The sequence below is a fragment of the Asterias rubens genome, chromosome 8 (assembly GCF_902459465.1).
Source record: "Asterias rubens chromosome 8, eAstRub1.3, whole genome shotgun sequence".
Taxonomy (NCBI): Eukaryota; Metazoa; Echinodermata; class Asteroidea; order Forcipulatida; family Asteriidae; genus Asterias; species Asterias rubens.
Genome location: NC_047069.1, coordinates 19,650,565 through 19,677,495, shown reverse-complemented (window position 1 = coordinate 19,677,495; position 26,931 = coordinate 19,650,565). Strand labels below are relative to the sequence as shown.

At 38.6% G+C, this 26,931-nt stretch overlaps 3 protein-coding genes across 4 annotated transcripts in view; 1 reads left to right on the top strand and 2 right to left on the bottom strand.

Moving 5' to 3' along the window:
• Positions 1 to 13,756, bottom strand: part of LOC117293887 (LON peptidase N-terminal domain and RING finger protein 3-like) — a 24,030-nt gene extending 10,274 nt beyond the window's left edge. Inside the window, exons 1-2 of one of the 2 annotated variants that reach the window (XM_033776362.1) lie at positions 13,681 to 13,756; positions 3,139 to 3,765 (exon numbers count right to left, since the gene is read on the bottom strand). In XM_033776362.1, the coding sequence (XP_033632253.1) occupies positions 3,139 to 3,754 (616 nt within the window). In that variant the 5' untranslated portion in view covers positions 3,755 to 3,765; positions 13,681 to 13,756. Of the gene's footprint in view, positions 1 to 3,138; positions 3,766 to 5,404; positions 5,587 to 13,680 lie in introns of those variants that run through there. The other variant, XM_033776361.1, reaches the window with a different exon arrangement.
• On the bottom strand, positions 9,753 to 13,494 carry LOC117293889 (39S ribosomal protein L30, mitochondrial-like). The gene is made up of 3 exons (XM_033776365.1): positions 13,424 to 13,494; positions 11,366 to 11,578; positions 9,753 to 10,221 (listed from the first exon to the last, which is right to left on the bottom strand). Exons 1-3 carry the CDS (start codon positions 13,472 to 13,474, stop codon positions 9,964 to 9,966), a joined length of 522 nt encoding a protein of 173 aa, XP_033632256.1. The 5' UTR covers positions 13,475 to 13,494; the 3' UTR covers positions 9,753 to 9,963.
• LOC117293888 (PGAP2-interacting protein-like) lies at positions 13,592 to 26,931 on the top strand. Its single transcript, XM_033776364.1, has 14 exons — positions 13,592 to 13,798; positions 15,731 to 16,043; positions 16,856 to 17,010; positions 17,918 to 18,098; positions 18,808 to 19,125; positions 19,671 to 19,831; positions 20,787 to 20,972; positions 21,745 to 21,880; positions 22,464 to 22,613; positions 23,729 to 23,785; positions 24,481 to 24,568; positions 25,024 to 25,085; positions 25,646 to 25,798; positions 26,215 to 26,931. The coding sequence occupies exons 1-14, from the start codon at positions 13,600 to 13,602 to the stop codon at positions 26,360 to 26,362; spliced, it is 2,307 nt and encodes a 768-aa protein (XP_033632255.1). The 5' UTR covers positions 13,592 to 13,599; the 3' UTR covers positions 26,363 to 26,931.

Below are 26,931 nucleotides of genomic sequence, written 5' to 3'. Positions count from 1 at the left end.
TTCATGCAGTATAATTTCTGAAGATTCTGGACAGTGTACAGTGTACTACACAACTGGGCCAGGTCACTAAGATTCCTGATCAAATATAAACAGGCAACTTGCAGTACTGATCAAATAAACAGGTCAATTTTGATTAATTTTTATTGGTAAAATAATAATACAAAAAACTACCAGCAGCAGTTAGCTGGTAAAAATATAAGTACATGTACCTGTAAAAATATATCTTTCTGTACGTCTCTGAAATGTTGAACTCTGATTATTATTTTTATCCTGGAAAACCTTATCTTCGTTGTTAGTTTGTTACGTACATGTTTAGTGTAGTCCTTAGTGTTTCAACAGATTCGAAAAAATCAGTTTGGATCTTGAGTGCTAAGTCAGTTTGTTTTACTATATTTGGTTTATTGCTTGGCAGTTTGGCACCCTTAAAATTATAAATAAACAAATAAGTGTAGTAAATTAAACTAAGTATAACTACTTTGCAAAAACAATTCAATACTATTATAATATAAACAATGCATCTTTTGAAGTGGAAATAGAAGAATAAAAAATAAGGATGACTACAAAATTACACATTGCAAACTCTTTCCACTCATGACCTGATCCTAATAATAAAAACTAGTTTTTACAGTGCAAATCACAACGAACCATCTCACTGCACTCTAGAGTATACTAGAAATAGAAACCTCAATGGTTACAAAACCTGTATCATCAGCCTGTTACATAGGGACATACTGTACGCTGTGCAACTTGCACTGTGTAACGCAAATTGCATGATGACCACAGCGCTAAACAGCCTTCCTTATGCAACCAGCGCAAGTTTCTGGTTGAATAATGTGCACATGTTACAAAACCATTTACACTGAACTCACAACATGGTTATCAGTTGGGATGCCATAACACAAAAGCATTGTTGCTGAGAATTTCATGTTATGTAACATTTGTTTTGTAAGGGAACCTAGAAGCAATGGACTGGAAATCTAAGAGTTGTATCCAGTAGGCTACACCTAAATTCATTGTAGCATGATCCCATTCAGGTTTCAAAACACAGTAACGCAATTTAGTCAATAACATTAGTAAAGACTTCTATGAATGTGGCCACATTAACCAGACTGACAAAAAAACAACAGAATAAAGTTAACATAATATCAGCCATAATAACAAAATATGCATCATCAATTGTATGCCATCAATTTTCAACTGCCGAGCATAATTAACTAAGTTCCGTGTAAAATAGAACAAAGTTCTCTGGTTCATTTGAATGTTCACTGCAGGCATTTACAATACAAAGTCTTCCTTTAACTGGCCCAATCTGAGGACAAGTCAAACTCTACTTTCACACGGCAAACGATCACACGGCCGCCGTCTAGTAAAACTAAGAAACATCATGTGACGCGCTCTAAACCAATGAAAAGGCAGAATATTTTGTAAGGGGTGTTATAAAATATAAAATATATCGAGGAAGGGTTTGGTATGACAAGCTTAACTGGTCCTGGTAGCTACTCACTGAAAAAAAGTTAACAGCAAATCCTTTATATGTATCTTGGATTTATGCCAAAAGGGCCAAGGGTACCAATCCCCCCCCCCACAATGTTCTCTACAGGAAAAGGGATTCCTGGGATCCAAACACCCAATGAAAAACAACAGGGGAGGGGGGGCTACCACAATGTTACTCTATGGTCCCATAGAGTGTATCTAGCCCCAAAGAATATCCAAGGTTGAATGTGACACATATACTGGTAAGCACAAAGTTACATAACTTAAAACTAGGTCAAAGTACTGGGGGACCATGAGCAATGTTCACTGGAGGCCAATGTTCACTGGAAGGTGTGGGCCTAATCCCCTGGTGTTATATAAACCAGAATTAATTTTAATTAGGTCAAAGTACTCGCAGTCCATTTGCAGTGTACAGTTGAATTGAACCATAGCTCTATTCTTTGGAAAATATTGAAGAAAGAACACTAAAACATGTGATTGTGATGGCCTAAAAATGTTCCCCTGGCTGCCACACTTGGTTTCCAACAATGGAGCACATTACAAACCAATTATCAGTAAAACCTTAGAGGAAACCATCCTGCTCATGTTGAGGTTGTATGTGTTCATTCAATTCAAAGCCCAAATAAGGCAACTGGTTGTGGAGTAACATTTCTTCTGCAGGTAAACATCAATGCTCCAGAGTCACGAAAATGGTTTCCTTATTTTCTATGACTTCCTTTTTTGTACCCTTGTAAGGCCCCTATGTATGTCTATTTTTGTTGCGTCTTTGTTTCTTTATTGCTGTTTGAACATTTATATATTTTTACATTTTTTGTAACTCAATTTAGTGTTGTGCTCTTTAGGCCCAGCTGGAGAGGTGAGCCTTTTGACAGGAACTGCATTTCTTTTAGGCAATTATTCGAGCTCTAGCTGTTTAATTCTTTTTCCTTCCTGTATTTGTTATTGTTCTATGCTGTATTATAAAATGTTTTTACCAAATTCATGTGCTTTTTTGTACTTTTTATCTTTAGGTATCTGTCAAAGAAATTAAATAAATATGATAGTGAACTTTGTTTTAAGTTCTTTTTTTGTTTCTTCATTTTATATCATTATTGTTAATTGTGTTTTATGTTTTTTCATTTGTTGATTTCTCTGTTAATTTTTTGATATCGTTTGAATACATTCTCATTTTTATTTAAAAACAGTGTTTGGCAAAATTTGAGCGGGAAACTTTACAGTGACAGTACTTTGTATTTTTACTGTGGATCTGCTGAAAAACTGGACTAGAGAAGTATCAAGTTTTGTGATGAGTACAGGAAAATTAACTATATTTGAATCTACGACCTTTGGATTAACGTGTCAACTGAGCTATCAGTATCTAGCTAGTACAGTATTAGGCATACATAAAGAAAGTTCAGTTGGTGGAACGCTGGCACATTATTCAGGAGCTCTGATTCAAATCCTATTCTAGTCACTATTTCTTTGTTCAACCCAAAATAATATAAAATTTATCCAGTCAATTTCCCTTGTGGTTTATTACTAAATGCTGAGATCTCCAATGAGCAAACCACATCAATAGAGAATTTTTACTTTTTTCTGCATTTTAAGCATGACATTAAGAGCACCTCATGCTTTTAAAATATAAAAAAAAAATTATGAACTCACCTAATTTGATTGCCTCCGTGTATTTCATTATTGCATCTTCCGGTTTTCCTTGTGCATAAAGTTTGTTCCCTTCTATCCGCCTCCGTCTTGCTGTCGTCTCCTCGGGAAAGTATTTTTCAAGGAGTCCTCCAAGCACAATATTAACTCTTGGCACCTTGTTGGAGTTGACTAATTGCGAGTGGTTCACTTTACACTTAGCACAAGTTCTTGGCTCTAGAGAGATATGAAGGCAGTCTTTACATAGACTATGGCCACACAGAAGAGTTGTAGGATCATAAAGTAAACACTCACATATCGGACAGGAAAACAGATCCGAAGGCTGTTCTTTTAACTTGCTTTGGCATCTCTGAATTGAAGACGTTAGTCCGCCCTTTTTCGATACAGACGCAACAAGGGCATTTACAAGTTCATTGAGCCGTTCTGGCGTGACTTCCCCTAATCGGAAGGCATGAGCATAGTCTCCAAGGGCCTCATTCATGGAGCCCCTCCTCGCCAGCGAGTCTCCTCTGCCTATAAGCCAATCCATATTTGGTCCGTGTGTTTGTAAAAGATGGTCAAAAATGTCCGTAGCAAGTTCAAAATTATTGCACCCAAAGGCTTGCTTAGCAAGATCCATAGTTGATAATTCTGTGGGCAGAAAAACAAAATTTAATGAAATTTTTTTTGCAAATAACTTGTTTGAGCTGCAACCTATTTTTCTTTGTGCATTTATAAGAGCGTTAAATGATTCCCCCCCCACTACCTGAAAGTAAATATGCCAATCAGCATATTTACTTCAATACCCCTTCTAAAAGAACATACCCTCGAAACACCCTAAATGGCACATTATTATTGAACAAAGATTGCAATGAATTGACATAACATCATTAATTAGTGTATGCTTGAAATTGAAGAGCTCTCATAGTTATAAAAGGATGGCATATTTATACTAGTACAACAAAAAACAGGTTTACAAATTTGTTCCAAAACAGATAAAACATAAATCCAAATTGTGCTTATATAAAGAGTCAAGACTTTAGAGTAGTCTGGAATGGCAACATTCGTATTGTAGAAAACTCTATTTATTTTAAAGTTTTGTATGGGGTATACGTCATGTTGAATCTGCCCTTTGCGCCAAGATGCATTGTTTGTTTCGAACTTTGCAACCTATATGACCGCACTTCACACAAAGCTAGTTGCAATAACGTAACCCTCCTCCCGTCCTCCCATCCGGGAGGAGGGTTACGTTATCACAACTAACACAATTTCCAAAGCATGAGAACATGTGTGAAGTTAAAATAATGTAAATGCCCATTCAAAATAACAATCATCAATGCACCACCACCACAGCACCGCACGTCTATGACTTAACATGATGCACACAATAACAAAAGGTCCATCGATTTTTGTAAAGATTTGGCTGGAATTTGATACAATGCTTTGTTTTAATATTTTGAGTTGACACTGACAGGCTTTGTGAGTCAAGAGAGACAACAAAATATAAAGATGACAAATTACACTACGAATAATAAAATGATAACTAAAATAATATAACATTTCAGTGGAAGACTAAAAAATAAAAGAGGGGTAAAAAATTAATTTGAGTCAAATTTTTCTTTCACTATAATATTATAACAATATTATAGCTAATTCTTAGGATAACTTTCCGTATGGCACCACCACCTTTTCACTCATTTTTACAAAAGGGGAATATCTCATTGAGGTAAATTGGATACTAATGTGATAGTATTATTTCATATCGAATGAAAAAGTGGTGGCGCCATACGGAAACCTTTCAAATTCTTATAAAAATAGCGCATTTCATATTGAATTCATTCATTACATTTGGGCGCTGTACTCCTTTTTTCAACATTCATTGATAATGACAACATTTCGAAAAATTTACCGATGAAAATAAAAAAAAAAGGAGTACAGCGCCCTAGTTACTGGTTCTCATTATCCTTCTTCCTCCAACCAAGTCTTGAAAACCCCCATCCTTGTCACAAATTCAGGGCATGCAGCGAATGTTTATATATAATAATACACAGCACCACATTTAGCGAAAATAACCACCATCCTACCAAGCAGACAACCACCACACTCCAGAGTCTGCTTAGTGATATTAACCATAGTGTTTAGTGATATTGGTGGCCGGCGGTCCGACTCTGTCACTTTTTGACAGTGTTTTATTTTTATCAACTTCTTCTATCAATGATCAGATGGTGCTTCATTTCAACACAACAACAAAGTCGACAAAGACAAACTTGCATTTGTTTGCAATACTTACAGATTTGCATGGCTGCCGTAAAAACGTTGCAAATTACGGTCCGCTGTTGCGTTAACATGATCCAGAACTGTTTACTTCTCGGGAGAGGCAGCATTTCTGTTCCTTGCTCTATGATTAAACTGAAACTTTACTAAATAAATGATTTGTAATGTTGACGACACCCAACGCACGGCCGTGTGGTGTGTACGTCGTGTGTGTGTGTGTAGTGTGTGAGTTTACGTACGTTGTTACATACAATGCCAGTTCCAGTTATTACCTAAGATTTCAACTTTGACCTTATGTAAGACTGTTCAGCACTTAGTAATCGATACTACGAGAAGAATAATAGTATTTGAATCTTTGAGAATCGCACAGGAGGTCTCTCCCTTTTTTACGGGATACTTGAGTATCGATACTATGACGACTGTGCAAGTATCGAACATACACTGATATCGATATTAAGGTGCAGGAACTATTGCATCCGTTCTCTGCTGATACCTCTTTTACTTATACACAAATGAAGCGTCAATACTTCCTACAGAAGTACACGACTCGACCCTCACACCACACAGACACACTGTAAAAAATAACTACCCTTTTGTTTCTGCGTTATGTAAAATATTTTGTATACATAACCAGTGTGCAAGGCCGGGACGGGCCATGGCTGGTCAGTTGTCCAGCCAGCAGGGTTGCGTGGTGGTGCAACCGTTTAGTTTTGTGTAACACATTATTATTTTGTGGGTCCAATTTACCACAGAGGTCATTTACTCATTCATAAAGAATTAATACTGAGTCGTTCCATAAGACCTCGAACTGGACTTCTTGAGCTCATGATATAATGAAGTTTTCAGATAGTGGGAGATTATTAGAGGTGGGAGCATGTTAGTGAACTGGGTATTCTTCAAATCATGCTCAAATAAAGATGTACAGTAAGGAAGAAAAATAAATGTGTTGGGTAACCCCTGTGTTTCAGGTTCACACATGTAACAAGCACCCAATTGTTTTATAATACAGGCTTCTCCAGGCTTGTGAGCTTCAGTGATTAAGTTATGATATATTATTTGGTTTCATAAACAAAAATTATTGTATCAAGGCTTCTGTTGTGTCCTTTTTATTTTCATTATTTAATGAGATTTGACAAGCTTCCCATTCACCAGAGATAGAATAACACAAACTTATAAAACACATTTCTAACCCTGGAGGGCACTATTACAAACAGAACAAGATTCAACGCAATATCAGAGCTCTCCACAAAAAATTACACACAAAACATGGATGTTGATAGCTTGCAGAGACATAAATTTCTTAATTTGACTTTGACTATTAAAAGAGTAAATGTTTCTAATGTCACTAGATAAATGTCACTTTCGGATGAACACTTTCTCTGCTGTGTTTCCATTATTTCATGAGATTTGACAACGCTTCCCTATTTTTTAAATATTTTGTTATGCAAGTCGCCTGACACACAAGGCCTGAAGGCCAATTCAAGGTGTGGGCTACAATTATTTTGTTCCAGAGGCTAGCTGTTACCACCTACTCCTAGGACTGAAACAGGGTTACCCCTTTAACAGTCCATACGGACTTAATAATAATAATAATAATAATGAAAACTTATAAAGCGCACAAATCCACAGAAGTGCTCATGGCGCTAAAATACAAACAATAGCATTAATTAATATACAATAACATCAACACAAATTAAAATGTAAACCTAAGTTGAGAGAAATCTAGAACATGTGGTATAGAATACAATAATACAAATGCAATATTTAAGAAAAAAACATCCTAAAAGGTAACAAAAATCACAATAATTAAACCATTGAATCAAATGCCTGTGTGAAGAGATGTGTTTTCAGTTGTTTTTTCAATTGGGTCAAAGAAACGGATGATTTTACTAGTGCAGGCAGTTTGTTCCATAGACGAGGGGCAGCATGTGAAAAAAGAAATACAAACTTATAAAACACATTTTCTAACATACATATGACATAGATTCCAAAAAAGATTCTACCAAACATCAGAGCTCTCCCAGGAAATTATAAACCGTAAACAAAAATAACTTGCAGTAACAATCATTTCTTAAATTGAGTTTGACATGTGTGCATGTTTTTTTATCCACACAGCTAATTGTATTTGAATATCAATACCTGTACATGTTATCTAAGGTGTTATCACATGTTATGTGACACCCGACATTGAATTCACTGGGTTCATTCTAATTTGGGTTGGCAGACCGGTGTTTACGTTACACACTGATAATCATGGCCAATTTGATATGGGCCAACATTGGGTTTTATGTTTCCCTTTACTTTTTACAAATTTTCCTTTGCAAAGAGCCAATTTTTGTATGTTCGATTTTTGACACCCCCCCCCAAAAAAAAAAAAGAAAAAAGAAAAAAAAAGGTAGGCTGATTCTTTGAGTACAATGGCTGACCTACATAAAGTATGGGTTTGATTAGCCCTATATAGGACTCTTCCTCTGTAGTACAATACGTAAGTGTAAGACCACCAGGGCTAGGGTTTGATAGACTTTTGATGTTACTTTTAACAAAACATTTAGCAATTTCATAACAATCTTACTGATTTCCTCCATAATACAAACATATCTTTTATTAAAAAAAATTTAAAAAATGAAGGCTTCACCAAATATGGCCCTTGTTTTAATCCTGTAGTAAGATTCCAATTTTTGGGGATACAAAGTTATATATTATTTAATAACCACATTACTTTGAAGTGAAATGGTTCTCAAAATGCTTTAAACTTCTTACCAAGTAAGTTTTTCATTTGAACAGTGATTACCAAACACAAACCTTCCCTTTGACTCAGGGTTCAAGGCTCATTTATTTTCCACAGTAAAAAAACACACCCAAAAAACACAAGACACTATTAAAATAGATTTGTACAAAGAATAGTTTACAGTATAGATGTCAAGAACTAGATAAAAACAATTCATATAACAGTGCATAGGGAAGCATTTTAGAAGCAAAGCTTGTAGGCAATTCTCCCTAAAGACATTAGACTTGTGGACAAGTCGTTAAACCGGCCCCACGCCCTGAGATAGTGCTCTCGCGAGATCACTGCTCTCGCGCGAACTGATGGCTTGTCCACAAGTCTATAAAGACATGCAATAAACTCAATAAACTCCACACCATATTTAAAGATACACAATACAAAAAAAAACATTTTTTTTCACACTGGCTACTTTTTTTCTTTCAAACAGTTTCTTTAATCTGGTTTCTTTATTAATGAAAAATTTCTTACAGTACCTGAATTTGGGTTAAACATTGGTTTATTTAGGGAGCATCTTAAAACGATAGAAATGTTCTAATTTTAGCGGGCAAGTATGAAAGTGCGCGAACATGCCTCTCACATTGCTAAAGTGTAAATTTTATTATTCACTTGAGTAGGAATGTTCAGCACAATGTCGCAGTTCAGAAGATCTTTCTGGTGGACCAATGGATTGCTGGTTCCGCCAATGGGAAGTTCCTTTATGCCTAAAACATGCCCGACTTTTAAGACGCTCCCTTAGCAATTGAAAATAAGGACGGGTAAAAAAAGGCTATCATTTCATTTTTATACCAGCATTGGTCATGATGAGACATTCATGAGAAGGGTGGGGCAACCAGGGGGGGCATCCTATGCGGAAATTGTAAACTTCTACAGGAGCATATTCAGGGGCACCAAGGCAAAGACCAGGAGGCATGGAGGCAATCGCCTTCGTGGCCTCCATGAAGTATCAGGCCTAATTGAAGCATTGGTCATGATGAGACATTCATGAGAAGGGTGGGGCAACCAGGGGGGGGGTATTTGAACCTCATTTGAACTTCATTTGGCAAGTAGAACAAGGGCATCGAAACTACAATTCTACATTCTGTCACACAAAAATCATTATTTTTCCTTAAAGCACTCCTTTTTCATTTTTTTCATTTTCAAATAATTTGTACCAAAGATTGCATTGAATGATCATTTGATGTCACTTGACATCAGTTCAGTGAGGAGTGTTATGATTGATGTGCTTTCATCTTTAGTTGGTTATAAATGGAAGATATTTACAGGGAAAACGAAAAACAGGTAAACAAAGTTGTTCAACCAAAATGTATCTAGACTCCAGAGTAGTTTGGATTGGCGACATTTGTTTTGCGGCGTGTCATGGGTGAGCGGTCTAGTTCACCCGACCGAAGCTCTGGTGTTGTTAGCAGCAGAGTGTGGGTCCGATACACAGGCCTGTATGCTTTGTTTTTGAAAGGGCAAGGGCACCAAGGCATTTTTCAATTGGTAAAGGGCATCCTATGCGGAAATTGTAAACTTCTACAGGAGCATATTCAGGGGCACCAAGGCAAAGACCAGGGGGCATGGAGGCAATAGCCTTTGTTGCCTCCTTGAAGTATCAGGCCTAATTGAAGTATCAGGCCTGGATACGAGCTCAAGACACTTGTGCCCTTGAGCACGGGTAGAAACATATAATATCCTTTCATCCCTGTGGCAAATTTAAAACATCTTGAAATAGTAAGGAATTCCGCTTCGCCTGACCCTCCACATAACCATTTACAAAAACAAACAAAAAATTGAATTGTAGGAGATCATCATCTTAAACTCTCCTCCTCAGTCAAATTGTCTTTGCTTGATTCACTAGTCTCTTTTCCAGCTGGTATTTCGTGTCCAATGTTATCAAGTTTCCTATTCACAATGAACTCTCCATTCCATTTGAGGAGGGTGGAACTGTAGTCTCCGTTTGGCAGACCGTATTTGAGGCTAAGCGGTTTGACGCGTATCAGATGTCGCACTTTACGGAGGAGAATGTTGACACTTTCTATGTTTTTGTGGACAACAGGAAAGTCGTTCTGTCAATTTTGAAAGGAGAACGAAAAATTGATTAATTAAAACGAATGAAGTAGAAGCATCAATAATCAAATCATATGTAATTAAGTATGGATTGAGCTTTGGTTTGTTATTGGTTATTTTGAATGGCATTTTATTTTGTCCGTCTCCATTTGCCAACATTTTATGAACACCATCAAAGAAATGTAGATTTGCAGTGCAAAAACATTTCATTTCACTTCATTTCTTTCTGGTTGTGAAGCAAAAGACCCAGAAAATGAACTATTAAATCACTTTACTAGACAAAGGAGTTAGACAAGGAAGTTTCAGGTTGAGTTGTGGGAGGAACACTCCAGAGAATTATCTAAGGGAAAACCCATGCAGTCAGAGGGACTCAGAAAACCTAATCCACACATGTTGTATCCCGACGTGATTTGAACCAGGGTCCTAGAGGTGGAGGGCGAGGAAAAATAACAGCTTTAGTATAAAATTGGTGTCCTGATGTCTGCACCCCTTTAATCATGGCATTCCATTCCAAGGAAACATTATCGAAACAGTTTCAAAAGAAAGACTCTTGATACTTGGGTAATTTAACACCAGAAAGTTTGATCTCCTCGGATAAGATTGACACGATTGTGTTCACATTCCTTTACTTTCATCAAATGTCTTCAGAGTTTAATTTCACTGCAATGGTCACCATATATGACTGAGCAATGCAAAAGACATGCTCAACTTTGCAGAGTATTTTATGTGGTTGTTTGACCTAACATGCAGCCAAAATTCTTAAGTTTCCTCTTCTCCTACAAGTACGTCATTCCACACGAATATCTTTGGACTTGGATAAGATTGGTATGAAAAACCTGTGGTAAGCAATGGATATACCGCAAACATGCCAACCTCTGGGATCTCAAAACTGTACCCAAAATATGAATTTTAATTAAAAACCTGTACTTTTGAAAAAAAACATGCATAAACGAGTTTTACTCAGTCAAGCCCAGAGTATTTGAAATGAGCATTGAAAATACTTCATCTGCTACATAAACAATGTCATGAATGTAATGTTGCAGCCACTAATATATGCTGATTTTACAACACTAGGCCACATGGCTAACGGACCAATAATAGGGAAATTAAACACCAGGGGCGTAAGGACAGACAAATATTTACCCTCTGTAGCATTAGTTGCTGGATGATTTTCCTCTCCCAATAAGGTCTCCTCTTTAAAGAGCGTGTTCTCCATACTACATGGAGCATGTGGGGTCTATCCTCATCTTCCTCAAGTGCTCCTTCTGAAGATGGTGGTCTGGGTGTCAAAGATGAGCACTGCCTTGTTAGGTTTAGGCTTCCTTGGATGCCAAAACACGACCCTGGTCTTAGAAACTGTAATAAAACAGTCAAGTAGTTCATGTTTTCATTTTTTTATTTAGAGGGGCACATCCTTGCATTCAGATGGCGGTTCAGGCTATTTGTTTGTTATGGAATTTCAGGGAAATTTGTGACTGTTTCGCTCAGGGATCTGGTAAGTTTTTGTCCTTCTTCAACATATTTTCTCAATTGTGTTTTTGAGTGTTGTTCATTAGACATTGAGGATTAAGTTTGTGTCCCTAGAATTTGTGTCATGATTTTTGAAAGTGGTAAAAATTTAGCAAATTTAGGAGGGTTACGTTATTGCAATTACATGTATGATAAGGGAACTCGGCAAACTCCCTTTAACATGCTTAAGCCAAGCTGACAACAGCCAACCTCTCTCATACCAACAATTGTTTATTTAAATTCTATAAAGTTATAGAGCTATAGCATACAATGTAGCACTGCAGGCTAGACTAATTTAATTTTTTTATTTAATATTTATTTGTATTTATGTTGGGCACGATCGGTCAAACTGCGCGATCAACCGATCGCGCTGCGCTATTGAAAAATCAATCGGACCAACGGCAACAATCGGTCGATCGCAGAACAATCGGTCGATCGCAGAACAATTGGTCGATCGCACAACATTCGCCAAGAAGCATGCGCGATCAACCGATCTGGCAGAAATGGCTCGGCGCAATCGGTCGATTGTGCAGGAGTGGTTTAGCGCGATCGGCCGATTGTGCAGGAATGGTTTAGCGCGATCGGTCGATTGTGCAGGAATGGTTTAGCGCAATCGGCCGATTGTGCAGGAATGGTTTTGCGCAATCAGGAGATTGTGCCGGAATTATTAGGCGCGATCGGCCGATTGTGCAGGCATGGTTAACCTGCACGATAGGCGGATTGCGCACAACAATTCCTGTACAATGGCCGATAGCGCAAAGCCATTCCTGAAGCATGATCAATTAAACTTCAACCATCGTTTGATCACGCAAACCCATTTGCATTTCCTGCACGATTGGTCGATCGCGCAAAACTTTTCCTGCACGATCAGTCGATTGCGCAAACCCATTCTCGCACGATCGGTAGATCCACACAAAGCCTTTCCTGCACGATCGGCTGATCGCGCAAAAAATACTAGCAGTGCGATCGGTCCATCGCGCAAAGATAAGATGTACGTTGTGCAATCGACCGATTGTTGCGCGATCGAGCGATTGTTGCATGATCAAACGATTGCTGCGCGACCAATAGATCTTTCATCAGCGCAACGCGATCGACGCAGATTGAGCGATCGTGCCCAACATTTATTCATAAATAATCAACAAACCAAAAAATTGTGTTTTGACTTGACTTGCTTGAGTGAGTCTTGAGTTGAGACAGACTAGCTATAGAAAAATTACTTTAAAAACATGAGGTTAAACCTTTCAAACATTAACTCAGCTTGGCAAACTCTTTGCCAAACTATGGGCTACAATTACAACTAAACTAGCCTGAAAATCCAAACTTACCCACGCCTCCCCCCTCCGCGCCCCGCCCATCCTTACACGTCCAAACACCGAACCGGCGTGAATAACTTAAACTTGCTTGTTTGTTGGGATAACTTTCCGTATGGCGCCACCACTTTTTCACTCATTTTTACAAAAAGGGATATCTCATTGAGGTAAATTAGATACTATATTATTTCATATCGAGTGAAAAAGTGGTGGCGCCATACGGAAACTTTTCCGTTTGTTGGATTGGATAAACATTCATACATATTCGTCGTAACATGAGCTGGTTGGCGGCACCTAAACTTACTTTAATCATGACAACAGGGCAATCAAAAACAACTGAACAAGACAAATCACGACATAGACTTATTATGGCCTGGCTTACCTGAACAATTTTGTGAAACCGTAACGATAATTCTCTGATGTTAGCTGCCATTTTGTTTTTTGCCTTTTGATACAAAATTAATTGAGGGCGCTGTGCATTTTTAATGGACAAAATTAAAATGTAATTGATGCCACCGGCCGGACGGACGGACAGACAGAGGGCGTTTTTCTGTTAAAATGGCGACTACCAGGAGCGCATCGAAACGTGCGAAAGAAATTGAGAAAGAAACACCTTCGGAAGAAATGGAGCAAGAATACCTTGACAGTGATGATGAGAAAGAGGAACTCCCCTCTAACCCTGAAACTGTCGAGACGCGAAGGATGCGTGTCTTCCCACGAAGCTTTCTGAGAGAAGTGTTCTCGGAATCGATTTTGGGTGAGTCAGTGAGTTGCGCTTGCGGTCAGTGTTTTTTGTTGTTGCCAGTGAGTAAAGTGAGGGCGCTGTTTGCTAAAAAAAAAAGTTGTAGTTGCCCAAAATAATAGCAATTTTTTGTTTTGTAGTTGAGAACTGCCATCCTCAAAAAAATTCCAGATACTTTTTTTAAAAAAGGAATCCTTTTATTTAAATCAATTTATAAAAAATAAAATTCCCGTTAAAAAGCACTACGTCATACGACAGTGGCAATTTTGGTTTACAGAAAAAAAAAATTCGCCCAGTTCATAATCATATGCGATACGAATTTTGACGTTACGAACTTGCAGCGAATAATACGCATACGTTGTGGTGTGCTAACTCCTGTGAAAGTTGAAACATTCACTGCGAAACACTAAACACTTAAACAGCCCTTGGCTGAATTTCATAGGGCTGCTTAGCGGCCGATTTTGTGCTTACTGTGCGATTTCCATATCATAGCGCTGCTAAAATAACTGTTATGTGAGCTCATGAAAAGGCTTGCTAACCTTCCGGTGCTTACCGCACGAAAAACTAAATGACGTCACAATGCAAATCCATGGTAAACGCGCAATTTGGCCACCTAATTTTTCTGCTACCCTGTAAAATACACTTGCACCATAGCAAATGTTTCTGCTACAGTAAGCGTGAAAATTTGCTTACCGTTAAGCAGCGCTATGAAATTGGGCCCTGTGAGCAAGGTTGTGAGTGATGTCAAAATTTATATCGCATACATTCGCACTCGCAGGAAGTCAAGACTGTAGAGTTGAAAGGATCAAAGCATTTGAAATGACCAAAAAGCTAATTGTATTCAGCAAAAAAACAAATATCATTGTGTTGTATCTGGAATAAAGAAAAAACAAAATAAACCACACCTCAATTTAAATTTAATGAGAGAGACCTTGCCTGCAATTATTGCTAGGAGTAAAGTGTAATTCAATAATGCATTCCTCAGGCACCTGTTTGTAAAGGACAGAATGAGTCATGGTACATTGGCTTTATTAGTTTATTGCTGATGCATAAAAGACCTGCCAAGGCTGTTATGTCATCTTGATGACACTTGTAAAAATCCAATCAAGATAGTGAACATTCTTTCCTGGCAATTTCATCTTAACACAATAGGTTTAAAGACAGTGGACACTATTGGTAATTACTGAAAATAATAATTAGCATAAAAACTTACTTGGTAATGGGGCAATGGAGAGCTGTTGTTAGTAAAAACAATGTGAGAAACAACTCCCTCTCAAGTACTGTAGTTGTGGAGAAAGAGGTAATTTCTCACTCAAATAATATACAGACTTCAGCTGAAGCCTTTTATTAAATGCATCTGAATGCACACAAAATTGTGCAACAAGGGTGTTTTTTTTCTTTAATTATTCTCTTACAACTTTGATGACCAATTGAGCAGAAATTTTCATAGGTTGGTTATTTTATGCATACATGTATGTGTATGTCGGGATGCACCAAGTGAGAATACTGCTGGTCTTTGACAATTACCAATAGTGTCCAGCACTGGACACTATTGGTGATTATTAAAAAATAAATAATTGTTAGCATAAAAACTTAACTTGGTAATGAGCAATTGAGAGCTTTTGTTATTATAAAACATTGTATAAAAAAAACAGCTCCCTCTGAAGTAACAATGTTTTTTTTTAAAAGAGGTAATTTCTCATTCAAATAAGAATCCTTCACTCAGGTGAAGCTTTTCTCGTGCTTCTGAAAGCACACAAAATTGTGCAACAAGGGTGTTTTTTTTGCCAGCGCACACGCCCTAATGATTTATTGCGTAACTGTTATCCATTCACTATAATAACTCTTTGTGAAATCAACCCCTGGTTACTTGGTTATAGTATAAAATTATTTTATCTCGTTCGTGTTGTTGTGATTTTCTCTGGATTATATTTACTACTTTTCCAGGATACGTTTTTTGGTCGCTGTTCCATGGCTTCGCCCCAATGATTTGGTTCTACCCCCTCAACCAGCTACAAGTTACTGGTTATGAAGCCTATGCAGCGGTCTGGTTCCTGCCTCTACTCTGTTTCAGCAGTAGGATTCACAACGCCGTCCAATCTAAACGCGGGATGTTTATCTTGAGGGCGCTATGCGTGGCCAGTGTTGGCTCGTTTCAGGCGTCAACCACGCTGCAGAGATTGCACATCCTGACGATGGGAAATGGGGCTGCAATGTTGCTCCTGTGTGGGACATTGTGGAATAAATCTCTTCACCAACGGTAAGTATTGACCCAATTTAGGGCATAAATTTTACACTGGACCGCAGGCCCAAGACCAAAATCTTTAGCCCCTTGCCAGTAAACTCATAATCCTGGCCAGTAAACTCAGTGGTCTTGTGTTTTTCATTTGAATAAATATGTATTTTTACACACAAGACAAATGAAATAATTTTTCTCTTTTTTAGACCAGTTTTCATGTTACACTTTGTAGAAAGGTTTTGTCAGTCATTAAGGTTCTGGTCTTGTATAGGAGTTTTCTTCAAGCCCTGCAGTCTTGTGGATTTTTACCCTAAATTCAAGCCTGTCCTGGGCCCAATTTCATGATTCTGATTACCAGGTAAAACCTAACAAAGTATTTCTCTTAAAGGCAGTTGACACTATTGGTAAAAACTCAAAATAATTATTAGCATAAAACTTTACTTGGTAACGAGTAATGGGGAGAGGTTGATAGTATAAAACATTTTGAGAAACGGCTCCCTCTGAAGTGATGTAGTTTTCGAGAAAGAAGCAATTTTTCACGATGTTGATTTCGAGACCTCAGAATTTGATTTTGCTGTCTCGAAATCAAGCATCTGAAAGCACACAACTTTGTGTGCCAAGTTTGTTTTTTATCTCGCAACTTCAAAGACCAATTGAGCTCAAATTTTCACAGGTTTGTTATTTAATGCATATATGTTAAGATACAAGTGAGAAGACAATAGTGTCCAGTGTCTTTAATGATCACCCAAAGCGATTAACGCATCAATTTAAAAGTTTCAGGTGTCAATCAAGTTCAGTTCAACCTATTTGCTTTCGTTTCTTCTCCACTGTAGGTCTGCCTCTTTCTGGGGTTTGATGGTTGGTTTCATAGCATTACTAACATCCAGGATTTGGTACGTGTCCATTAATCCAACATGGAGCGATCCCACTAGTAACTCTGTCATCATTGCTCTAGGAGTCCTCGCCACTCTGGATAGATTTACGGCAGGTAAGGTTTTTAGTTTTACATGCTTCATTTTGTTGTCAGATAATTGTTGTTGTTTTTTCTAACACCCATGTTTTATATCGACCTTTTGTGTATTTGTCACCCCTCTCCTTTTTTTCAATCTGGATGACATATTATCACCTTACCCTAAGGGTTTATCAATCAGTCAACACCAGTGGTCAATATTGAACAGTCAGACAGTGGGAGGGTTGACTGTGTACTGCGTAGATGCATTCATCACTTGATATCATATTGCAGGTTGGCATAGTTTCAATCCAAAACCACAGTGGATGATGATGAATGGTCAGACAGTAGGAGGGTTGACTGTGTACTGGGTAGATGCATTCATCACTTGATATCATATTGCAGGTTGGCATAGTTTCAATCCAAAACCACAGTGGATGATGATGAATGGTCAGACAGTAGGAGGGTTGACTGTGTACTGGGTAGATGCATTCATCACTTGATATCATATTGCAGGTTGGCATAGTTTCAATCCAAAACCACAGTGGATGATATTGAATGGTCAGACAGTAGGAGGGTTGACTGTACTGTGTAGATGCATTCACAACATCAAAATGCAGGCACATTTTAGTTCCAAGTTTCATTGAAATTAAATCAAATTTAAACAAATTGCAGCTTCTCTTGTAGCATGCCGTTTCAGATCAGGTTTGCTCAGTGGTTTCTCTCCCTGCCTTCGACCTCTGTGGACCCTAGTTTGAATCCCACCTCAGACCGGAGCCTTGCCTGTGGATTGGGTTTTCAGTTCCTACCTGATTGCATGGGGTTCTCCCCATTGGGGTTTCCTCCCACATCTAAGACTAACCATTTCTTCTCATTTCCTATTCATTGTGTTATTGTGCTACTGGATGTGTAATCAAATGATCTTCCACACTATATTTCTTTCCAGTGGAATACCCGGAGCCTCAAGCTGGCCATGACCCCGAGCTGGCTGCCTCCTGGAGGCGTACAGCAATGGGTTTTGGGAGTCTCCTATTCCTTACTCAATGGCTGTTTGGTGAGGTGTCTGTGCTTTGTCGATGGACCATCAAAGGATCACCCTACCCTGGCCCTCATCCATTTCCTGGAAGGTAAATATTGCAGTTGTTTTGTTTCTTTTCTTTCCCACTATTTTTAAAGGCACTGGACCTGATTGGTAGTTGTCAAAGACCAGTATTGTCACTTGGTGTTTCCCAACATGCATAAAATAACAAACCTGTGACAATTTGAAATCAATTATCAAGTTGCAAGGAAAAAATAACAGCAAACACTCTTGTTTCCCGAATCTGTGTGCTTTCAGATTACTTACAAGGCTTCAGGCATGCAGTTTTTTATCTGATTCAAATATTTGAGTAAGAAATTAACTCTTTCTCAAAAACTATGTTACTTCAGAGGGAGCCCATTTAAACAGTTTGCCATCACACGTTACCAATTATTATGCTAATAATTATTTTGAGTAATTACCAAAAGTGTTCAGTGCCTTTAAAAAAAGAATCCTTAAAATTGCTGCAAGAGTTTTCTTAAATTAATGGTTAATAAAATATTATTTATTTATAGTTAGTTTGATAGATAATTCAAGGAAGGTTGTAGTTAGCACTTTAACACTAAGTGTGAAGCCTTAAGCAAGAGGTCTATAAACCTAGCTTCATTCTTGTTTTGTTTCTTCCCCGCTCTCAGCATCGCTGCCCTTGTGGAGCTCATCACAGGCACTAGGACCAAGTGAAACATTCCTTGTAGTTAATCATAATTGGCAGTAAAAACATAGCTTCATTCTTGTTTTGTTATTTTCCACACTCTCAGCGCCGCTGTCTTTGTGGAACTCATTACGGGTCTCCTACTGTCCTCCAAGAAGGGCCTCCCGACCAACTTCCTCTGGTCCTGGTTCATCGGCGTCCACTGCTTCCTCGGTTTGTACTACCTGGGGGCCTACCTGGGCTTCTTCTGTGGTCTCCTCCTGTCCATGTACACCATGTCCGTCTGGCCTGAGATGATTGACCGACTGACCAGTTGCCCACCGGCGAAGACGCTGACTTTCGCTATGGCAATCTACCTCGTTGAGATGCTATTCAGTGTTTGGACGACTGCGTTTAATTTTGTCCCCGGTGGAGCGATCACCAGGTGAGTTCGATTGGAAGACTTTTAGGGACTCTAGGTGGCAGCAGACTGACCAGTTAAATCCATTGTTCTTGGAAATGTGAGCCTGCTCAGAACTACGTAAACAATAGAATTTTACCTGGTAAGTCTGTGGATTGGGTTTTCAGTCCGAAACAAATGTTCCTAGTGTTCCCATTGTAAGAACATATGTCTTATGAAAACCTCAGTTATTAACAGGAATAAGACATCACAAGGTAACAGTTGTGCTGTTGCGCAACCAGAAAAAAACAGAGGCAAACCCCTTCTCTTAACAACAAGTGTACAGGGTCTTGGAACTCTTCAAAACCAAAATATAGGATGTACGGCTTTACATCGCATTCGAAGGACAAAGCAATAATGGTGAAGTGACTCGCTGAAGGACACAAGTGTCAAGACTGGTACGCAATCCCACACACTGTTGATCAAAAACACCAGCGCTTAAGTCCAATGCTCTTAACCACTCTGTCACAACACGCCACTTCTACCCTCATTTTAAGTAACTCTTGATGTTGACTGTTTTATTATCGTAGAGAAATGACTCTCCTCCTAGCCGCCTTTGTCATGTTCAACATTTTGAGAGCTTTACTCTTTGGGAAGTCTAAAGACCACGAAGAGCCGTCCAGTAAGCATACTGCCTTTCCCAACTTAGACGGAACAGGGACATACCAGATATTCGCCGATGCTAAGATATGTAAGTTATTGTCACTTTCCGTTTTTATTTTTGTTCAGGGATGTTTGAGACCCATTTACATACACCTCCCCCACCCAAAGCGGCATCCGAAGTGATAATTAAGCTTGGGCGATATCACGATATTATCGAATATCGCGATATTAATTTGGAAACGATTTTGATATCGGATCGAATTGGTATTAATTGATATATCGATTTATCGCGCTATATTGCGATATCGATAAAATATCGCAATATCACGATGTATTTCCTAGCTGTGACATCTTGCACCCTTATAGGTTTGGAGTAAAACCAGAAGAATAGGTCATTAGAACACCTCTCTTATGTTATGACTGTCTCTTCTACAACTTTCACTTGGAGTTTGAAGACTGATGATGTCAAATCTAATTAATCGCGATTATATCGAATATCGCGATATATTATCGGCGATATATCGTGAATAAAATAAATCGATATTGCCCAAGCTTAGTGATAATTATAATTATAATAATTCTTGTATAGCGCTCAGGTCAGTTATCAGTGATGCTTATGGGGCTTCAACATTATTACCCCTGGTCACTGGACTATTGTGTAGCATTTCAGCTCCCTCGGAAGTCCATAGCCTATGCTGCCATTTATGTAGCGCACTAAGCTAAATCAATCACAAGAACCATCTCTGCCCTCACAGGTACCCAGTTACCCATGGGTGATGAGAAGCATATATTTTAGTGTCTAGCTCAGTGACACACGTATCATTACCAGGATTTGAACCCAAACCCTAATGACTCAGCCACGAGAACTTGAATTTGATGCTCTCAACCACTCGGCCATGACACCGCGAGCGACTTTGGCTATGGCTACATCCATTGGCTGCAATGACAATGTTTACAAATTTGTCTTTTCGGCTTTATAATACTCGTACAACAACTCCTAATACATTACAGAAGCTAACAATCTTCCTTTCCTTTCGTACCAGATCTTATTCTTCTTCTCTTGATGGGCTGTGGAGGTTTCTTGACTCGATTCCATCCGGAGAAATACAGACAAACGGTCAGAGAACACCCAAGACAGTTTACCGGTATGGTGTGGACGGCACATTTCCTCTATGACAACCAGGGTTGGCCGAGCTTCGAACGGGCTTCCAAAATGATGGAAGATTCAGGTAAGGACAAAAGGCTGGACTAAGATTTCATTCTTTAGAGACTGATACAGTGAGAGGCAGATTAAGGAGTACGGACTCCTCTTGACAGCTTCTTCACGCCAATTTTCAAAAATCTTGTTCATGCTTTGCAGAACCTGTCAGCTTCTGGAGTAATCATTTTCCTTTGAGAGTATCAATGTTACAATGAAACCTTGAATTGACTAAGAAAAGGGAACAAATGTTCTCATAAGAAGCACCTGGATTTGTTTATAGAAAATATATGAGTTTGCATTCACTGTGAATTGCGAAACCTCGACTGTCAGCCAAGATTGATAATCTGCCTGAAACTGGGCCAATGGACCCTTCCCGTGAAATATGCTAATTACATTCACGCATGCGTACATACCCTGTTGGTTGGCAAACACCATAGAGTTGTGCACTAAGATGACGAGCAATCACATGTGCGTCACGCCCCCATTAGCCGTGTACAAAACAGCCCGATTTTCCCTCATTTTGCCAACCAAAACGTTAGTGCGCACGCGCTATGTGCAATTTACATATTTCATTGGAAGGGTCTATTGTAAATCCTTGTGGAACTCAAGGGTTCAATAATGTACCTAGTGGAACACACGATTGTTTGCCTCCATGCGGGTCGTCAACAGTTTGAGTATGTTGCTCAGAAAGCTGCTCACACAAGGCATGATTGAAGTACCAAATAGTGCCCGGTTTATGACACTGTACTCTTAGACGATGAGCAGTAGCCCTCATCAGCCGTTTTCTGTATCATCGACAGGTGCTGATGTTATAGCTTTACTTGAAGTTGATGCATCCAAACCATACCTTGGATTGAATGACATCAGTATGTGGCTTGGGGAGAGACTAGGCATGTATGATGACTTTGGGCCAGCTACAAAAGACCATACGTGGGGGTGAGTCCGACTTGAGCAAAAAAAGGTTTTCCTCTCCTTCTGTCTTAGGATTATCTTCTTATCCAAGTACCCCACTCATCTCCATGTCTCCTCCTACCCTCCCTCCCCGCCTCATTCTCAACTCTTGCATCATCTATTATTATTGACACTGGATCCTCTCCTCCACCTTTATCTTTCAGGAGTCTCTTCTCATCAAAGTACCCCATCATCTCCTCTCTTCTCCATTTCTCCTCCTCCCCACCCTCCCCCTGCCTCAACTCTTGCATCACCTATTACTATTGATACTGAATCCTTGTCCCCACCTTTATCTTCCGGGAGTCTCTTCTTATCCAAGAACCCCATCATCTTCAATCGTCTCCATTTCTCCTCCTACATGCTCTCCCCCACCTCATCCTCAACTCCTCTCTTGTATCATGAATTATCGATCCCGAGTCCATCTTATCTTTCAGGAGTCTCTTCTTATCTTAGTATCCTATCATCTTCTCTCCTCTCACTTTTTCCTCTTACATCCCCCTCGCCTCATCCTAAATTCTTGCATCATCTATTATTGATACTGAATCCTCGCATCCCCCTTATCTTCCAGGAGTCTCTTCTTGTCCAAGTACCCCATCATCTCTTCCGAGCACTACCTCCTCCCGTCTCCTGAAGGAGAGCTAGCGCCAGGGATCCAGATTACCGTCAACATCTCCGGTACTTTGGTGGATTTTGTCACATCTCACATGGGCAACTACAAGTAAGAATCAATTTTAACACTAGCCCGGAATACATTGTCTAGTGAAAACTGCTTCGGGCTAGTAAAACACCATTTCTTAACTTGCCCCGTGGGCTACTCAAAACTGTGCAACCTACTTGTTTAAAATGCTCACATTTCTTCCATTCAGATGTGAATAATACATTTTTGTGTAATGTGTTAATTTATTTTTGAGTGTATGAGTGCAATTTCTTTTGCCTTTTATACTGGTTGTGATTGCTACCATTAATGCATCAGAAAGATACAATTATGACAATACATGTTTAAAATCAGGGCTACTAAAGCTTCCTGGGGGCAAGTTAAACCCAGAGTGGCTATTTAACAAAAACTTAATGCCTGTTCAGAAATGTAGACTGTCTCCAAAGGGATTGAAAACTATTGATTTACATTAAAACCCTTCTACTGTCTGACCATTCAATACTGCCCACTGTGGTTTTGAATGATAAACTATGACAGCATGAGTGAGATATTATGTTGTGAATCCATCTACACAGTACACAGTCAACCCTCCTACTGGTTGACCATTCAATATCATCCACTCTATACTCGGTGCTTAATGAGGACTGCATGAAAAACATTCACCAGAGCCTTGTAAGGGGTTCGAACCCACAACTCTTAGCATTCTGTAAAGTACGACTTGATCCACAACACCATTGAAGGCAGTGGACACTATTGGTAATTACTCAAAATAATTGTTAGCATAAAAACTTAAGTGGTTACAAGAAATGGAGAGCTGTTGATAGTATAAAACAATGTGAGAATTGGCTCCCTCTGAAGTAATGTAGTTTTTGAGAAAGAAGCAATTTTCAACGAATTGATTTTGAGACCTCGAAATTAGATTTAGAGGTCTCGAAATCAAGCATCTGAAAGCATACAACTTCCTGTAATAAGGTTTTTGTTTTTTTTCTCTTTTATCTCACAACTTCAACGACCAATTGAGTTCAAATTTTCACAGGCTTGTTATTTTATGCATATGTTGAGATATACCATGTGGGAAGACTGGTATTTGAAAATTACCAATAGTGTCCAGTGTCTTTAACTACTTCCAGGGATCAAAACATGTCGTCTAAAACTATAATTTCATTAATTTTTTGCAGAGATAATGAAGACAGAAAGTTGCAGGCGGAAGTTCTTTCCAACATCACGAGACGAAGGTATTGTTTGTTCATGAGACTTATTTCAAAATTTGTATTTAAAAATAAAAAGCAATTCTCACCAACAAAACTGGCCTATGGTATAAATGCAGCAGTAGTTAAAGGCCTCTAAGTTCACCATTAACCTTAGCCCAGCATACATTGTCTTGTAAAAACTGCTACGGGCTAGAAAAACATCACTTCCCAACTTGCCCTGTGGGCTACTGAAAACTTGCCAACCTATGTGCTTAAAATGCTTGGATTTCTCTCCTTTCAGATGTGAATATCAAATGTTTAAAAAGTGCTAAATTATTTTTGAATTTATAAATGTAACTTCATTTGTCCTTTAAACTGATTGTTGTTGCTAGTGTTAATACATCAGAAAGACAAAATTATGACAATGCATTTTTTTTTTTAAACTAGGCTACTAAAACTCTTCCTGGGAAAAGTAAAATGCACAGTGTACTGGTCCTGTGGGATACCTAACAAAAAGATTAAGCACAAGGTCTGGTCCTCATATTTCTTCCCTAGCAGAGGCTTTCTCAAAGTGGTTTTAGAGAAAGACTTTGATAGGGTCAAAATGTGACACTGTTGATTATTTTTTGCTCTATTATTACATGCAATTATTGTTTGCTGGTACAAATTGTAAATTGTAAATAAACCAAATAATAATACAAAATATTTATTTGAATTGATTTTCTTTGTTTCAATTACAGCCCAAATCCCACAGTGTTTATGGGATACATGACCTCTGAACCCCAAAGCAGAGACTACAAAAGATTCACACGATTTGGTAAACTCAAGGTGAGTTTATGTTAAAATATGTCTTTCTTAAACAAATTAAACTTCCATACTTAAACCTTATTTATCCCAGTGTGTCTACCTTGTTTAGTAGATATCCTTCTCATTGCTTCATTTCCTTTAAGCAAATTTAGAGCACAAGATTTTGTGCTTACTGTGTAATTTCTATTTCATAATGCTATAAAACCGTAAGCGCAGGAAAAGGCATGCTTCTGTAAGCAAGCGACTGCCGTGACAATATAACTTCTTGGCAATTGTGCAAGCTGGCCGCCATATTTTCGTACTTGCCTGTGTAACAAACTAGTGCTGAAGCAAATTTTTCTGCTGAAGTAAGCAGAAACATTTGGTTACTGTTAAGCAGATGAAGTTATGCACTGGATTCACTTAACTGTATATGTTATTTGTATGGTTTTCTGTCTTTCTGTGTTGTCGAATAAGTTATCTGGATTATTTTTCAGGACATTGACCCTACTGATGAAAACAGGTGGTGTGAGTACATTTTCTACAAGGGGTTAATAAGGTATGATCTCAATTTGACTACCGCTATTTTAATTTGGTAATTTCCAAAGGCAACAGTACAGAGTGCTGCTGCTAAGTTCAACCAAGTATTCTGTATTTAGCTAGTGCATGGATCACAGAAGTCACTGTTGCTGACCAGCCGTCGATTTCACCAAACTCTTCCTGATTTAGGATTGACCTTAGAACTAAGGGCAAGTTAAGTTCCGTATCCATAGACGTTGGGATGCATTGAACCCGTCCTAAGTTAGGTCGAGTTACTTATCCTAACTCGAGATAGGATTAATGATTCGTTTTGTGATATCGGCTGTTGGTTGTGTTTTTGGCCCATACACATATGATACACATCATTGGAGCAATTGGGATAATTATTGTACAGTTAAGTGAACTTAAAGGAGCTATTGTGATACTGATTGCAATATTTAGTTTGGTGAACTTAAAGGAACTATTGTAATTATTGCAATATTAATTTAGTGAGCTTAAAGGAGCTATTGTGAAAAAAAATGCATGATTTAGTCTAATGAACTTACAGGAGTTGTGATATTTATTGCATTTTGATTGCAGGGAATCCTATGGTCGGATTTCCAAAGGAGACCTTAGCGATACCGAGGTACAGATTGCTAAGTTCACCATTCCTGAAACTAAGAAGTACAAGGATAACGACGCCGTGACGATAGATAAACATGAAGTAGATGAGTCTGCATGGCTCCCAGATGCGTAAGTAGAAATCCTCTGATGCTAAGAAAAAGACAGGTGGGAAGAAAAAGCAGATTGTCTTTGACTGTTCAGCCAGCTAGAATGGCAAAGGTTCAAATTTGGGGAGTGGGAATGACAGGGCTTGTAGCTCCAAGTTGGACTGACTGAAATTTATTTTATGAGACCAGAATCAAAATGGGCAAAAGCTTTCAAAAACTGTTTTTATTTGAGTAAGCACTTCGAGGAGATTAATCTCATTTATGTGGACTTCATATAATGCAAATCACACAACACAATTTAACTTTCTCCAAAGGACAATCGGAGCATATCGATCAAAACCTTTGAGCTGTTACACCACCAGATGTTTTTTTCCAGAGATATTTCATGTACGTGACAAACCTTTACGAGTAAATGGATTGGTCTGTTTTTTTTTTCAGATTTGGTTCCAACTACGGCGGCCATTACTACAAACAGGATCAACATTATCACATGGGCACACCTAAGTACTTTTACCGCCGCAGCGAAACTACAAAAGACAACTCCGACGGGAAGCCCAAGAATAGTCCAGAGAGTATTACCGTCTAAGAAGCAAGAAACAACATTCATATTATCATCTTGCTTACTTTTGTTATGTTTATTTCATTACATGTCCAACAGCGGGAGCGCTAATAATGAGTTGGAATTGAGAAGAAAAGTTCAGTTTTAGATGTAGGAGGGAAAGTTCAATTTGGAAAAAAAGGGGTAGGGACTGTAAATCCGATCCAAATGCAAAGCTCCAGGTCTGAGGTGGGATTCGAACCGGGGTCCACAGATGTAAAGGGCAGGGAAAGAAACCACTGAGCATAATTAATACCAGTGTTAGTTGAGTTGAGTTACAAATGGTGAAAATATTTTTAAAATTAAGAAAACCCCCAAAACTTTCATTTCAGGAAGGTCGCACATGGTTCAATAAAATGGGCTTCGTGCTTCCCTGAAATATCTATTTAAAAAAATGTTATTCTGCATAAAAATTGAGAATTTATTCTAAATCTAGAAACTTTTCTAATCTCATGGGACGAGTTTGGTACCAACTGTCCAGAGAAAATTCTTCCGTCTGAAATACTACATGAGAAACTTGTTGCCATAAACTGGGTTTTTTTTGGTTGGGGGGGGGG

Bases quoted from the DNA above. Each gene is read 5' to 3' on its own strand.
- LOC117293889 (XM_033776365.1), bottom strand. From the start codon at position 13,474: ATGGCAGCTAACATCAGAGAATTATCGTTACGGTTTCACAAAATTGTT. The intron at 11,579-13,423 runs GTAAGCCAGGCC...GTTTTATTACAG, and splicing joins GGTTTCACAAAATTGTTCAG to TTTCTAAGACCAGGGTCGTG. The intron at 10,222-11,365 runs GTAAATATTTGT...CAAAATTGACAG, and splicing joins AGCAACTAATGCTACAGAGG to AACGACTTTCCTGTTGTCCA.
- LOC117293888 (XM_033776364.1), top strand. From the start codon at position 13,600: ATGGCGACTACCAGGAGCGCATCGAAACGTGCGAAAGAAATTGAGAAA. The intron at 13,799-15,730 runs GTGAGTCAGTGA...CTACTTTTCCAG, and splicing joins GTTCTCGGAATCGATTTTGG to GATACGTTTTTTGGTCGCTG. The intron at 25,799-26,214 runs GTAAGTAGAAAT...TTTTTTTTTCAG, and splicing joins TCTGCATGGCTCCCAGATGC to ATTTGGTTCCAACTACGGCG.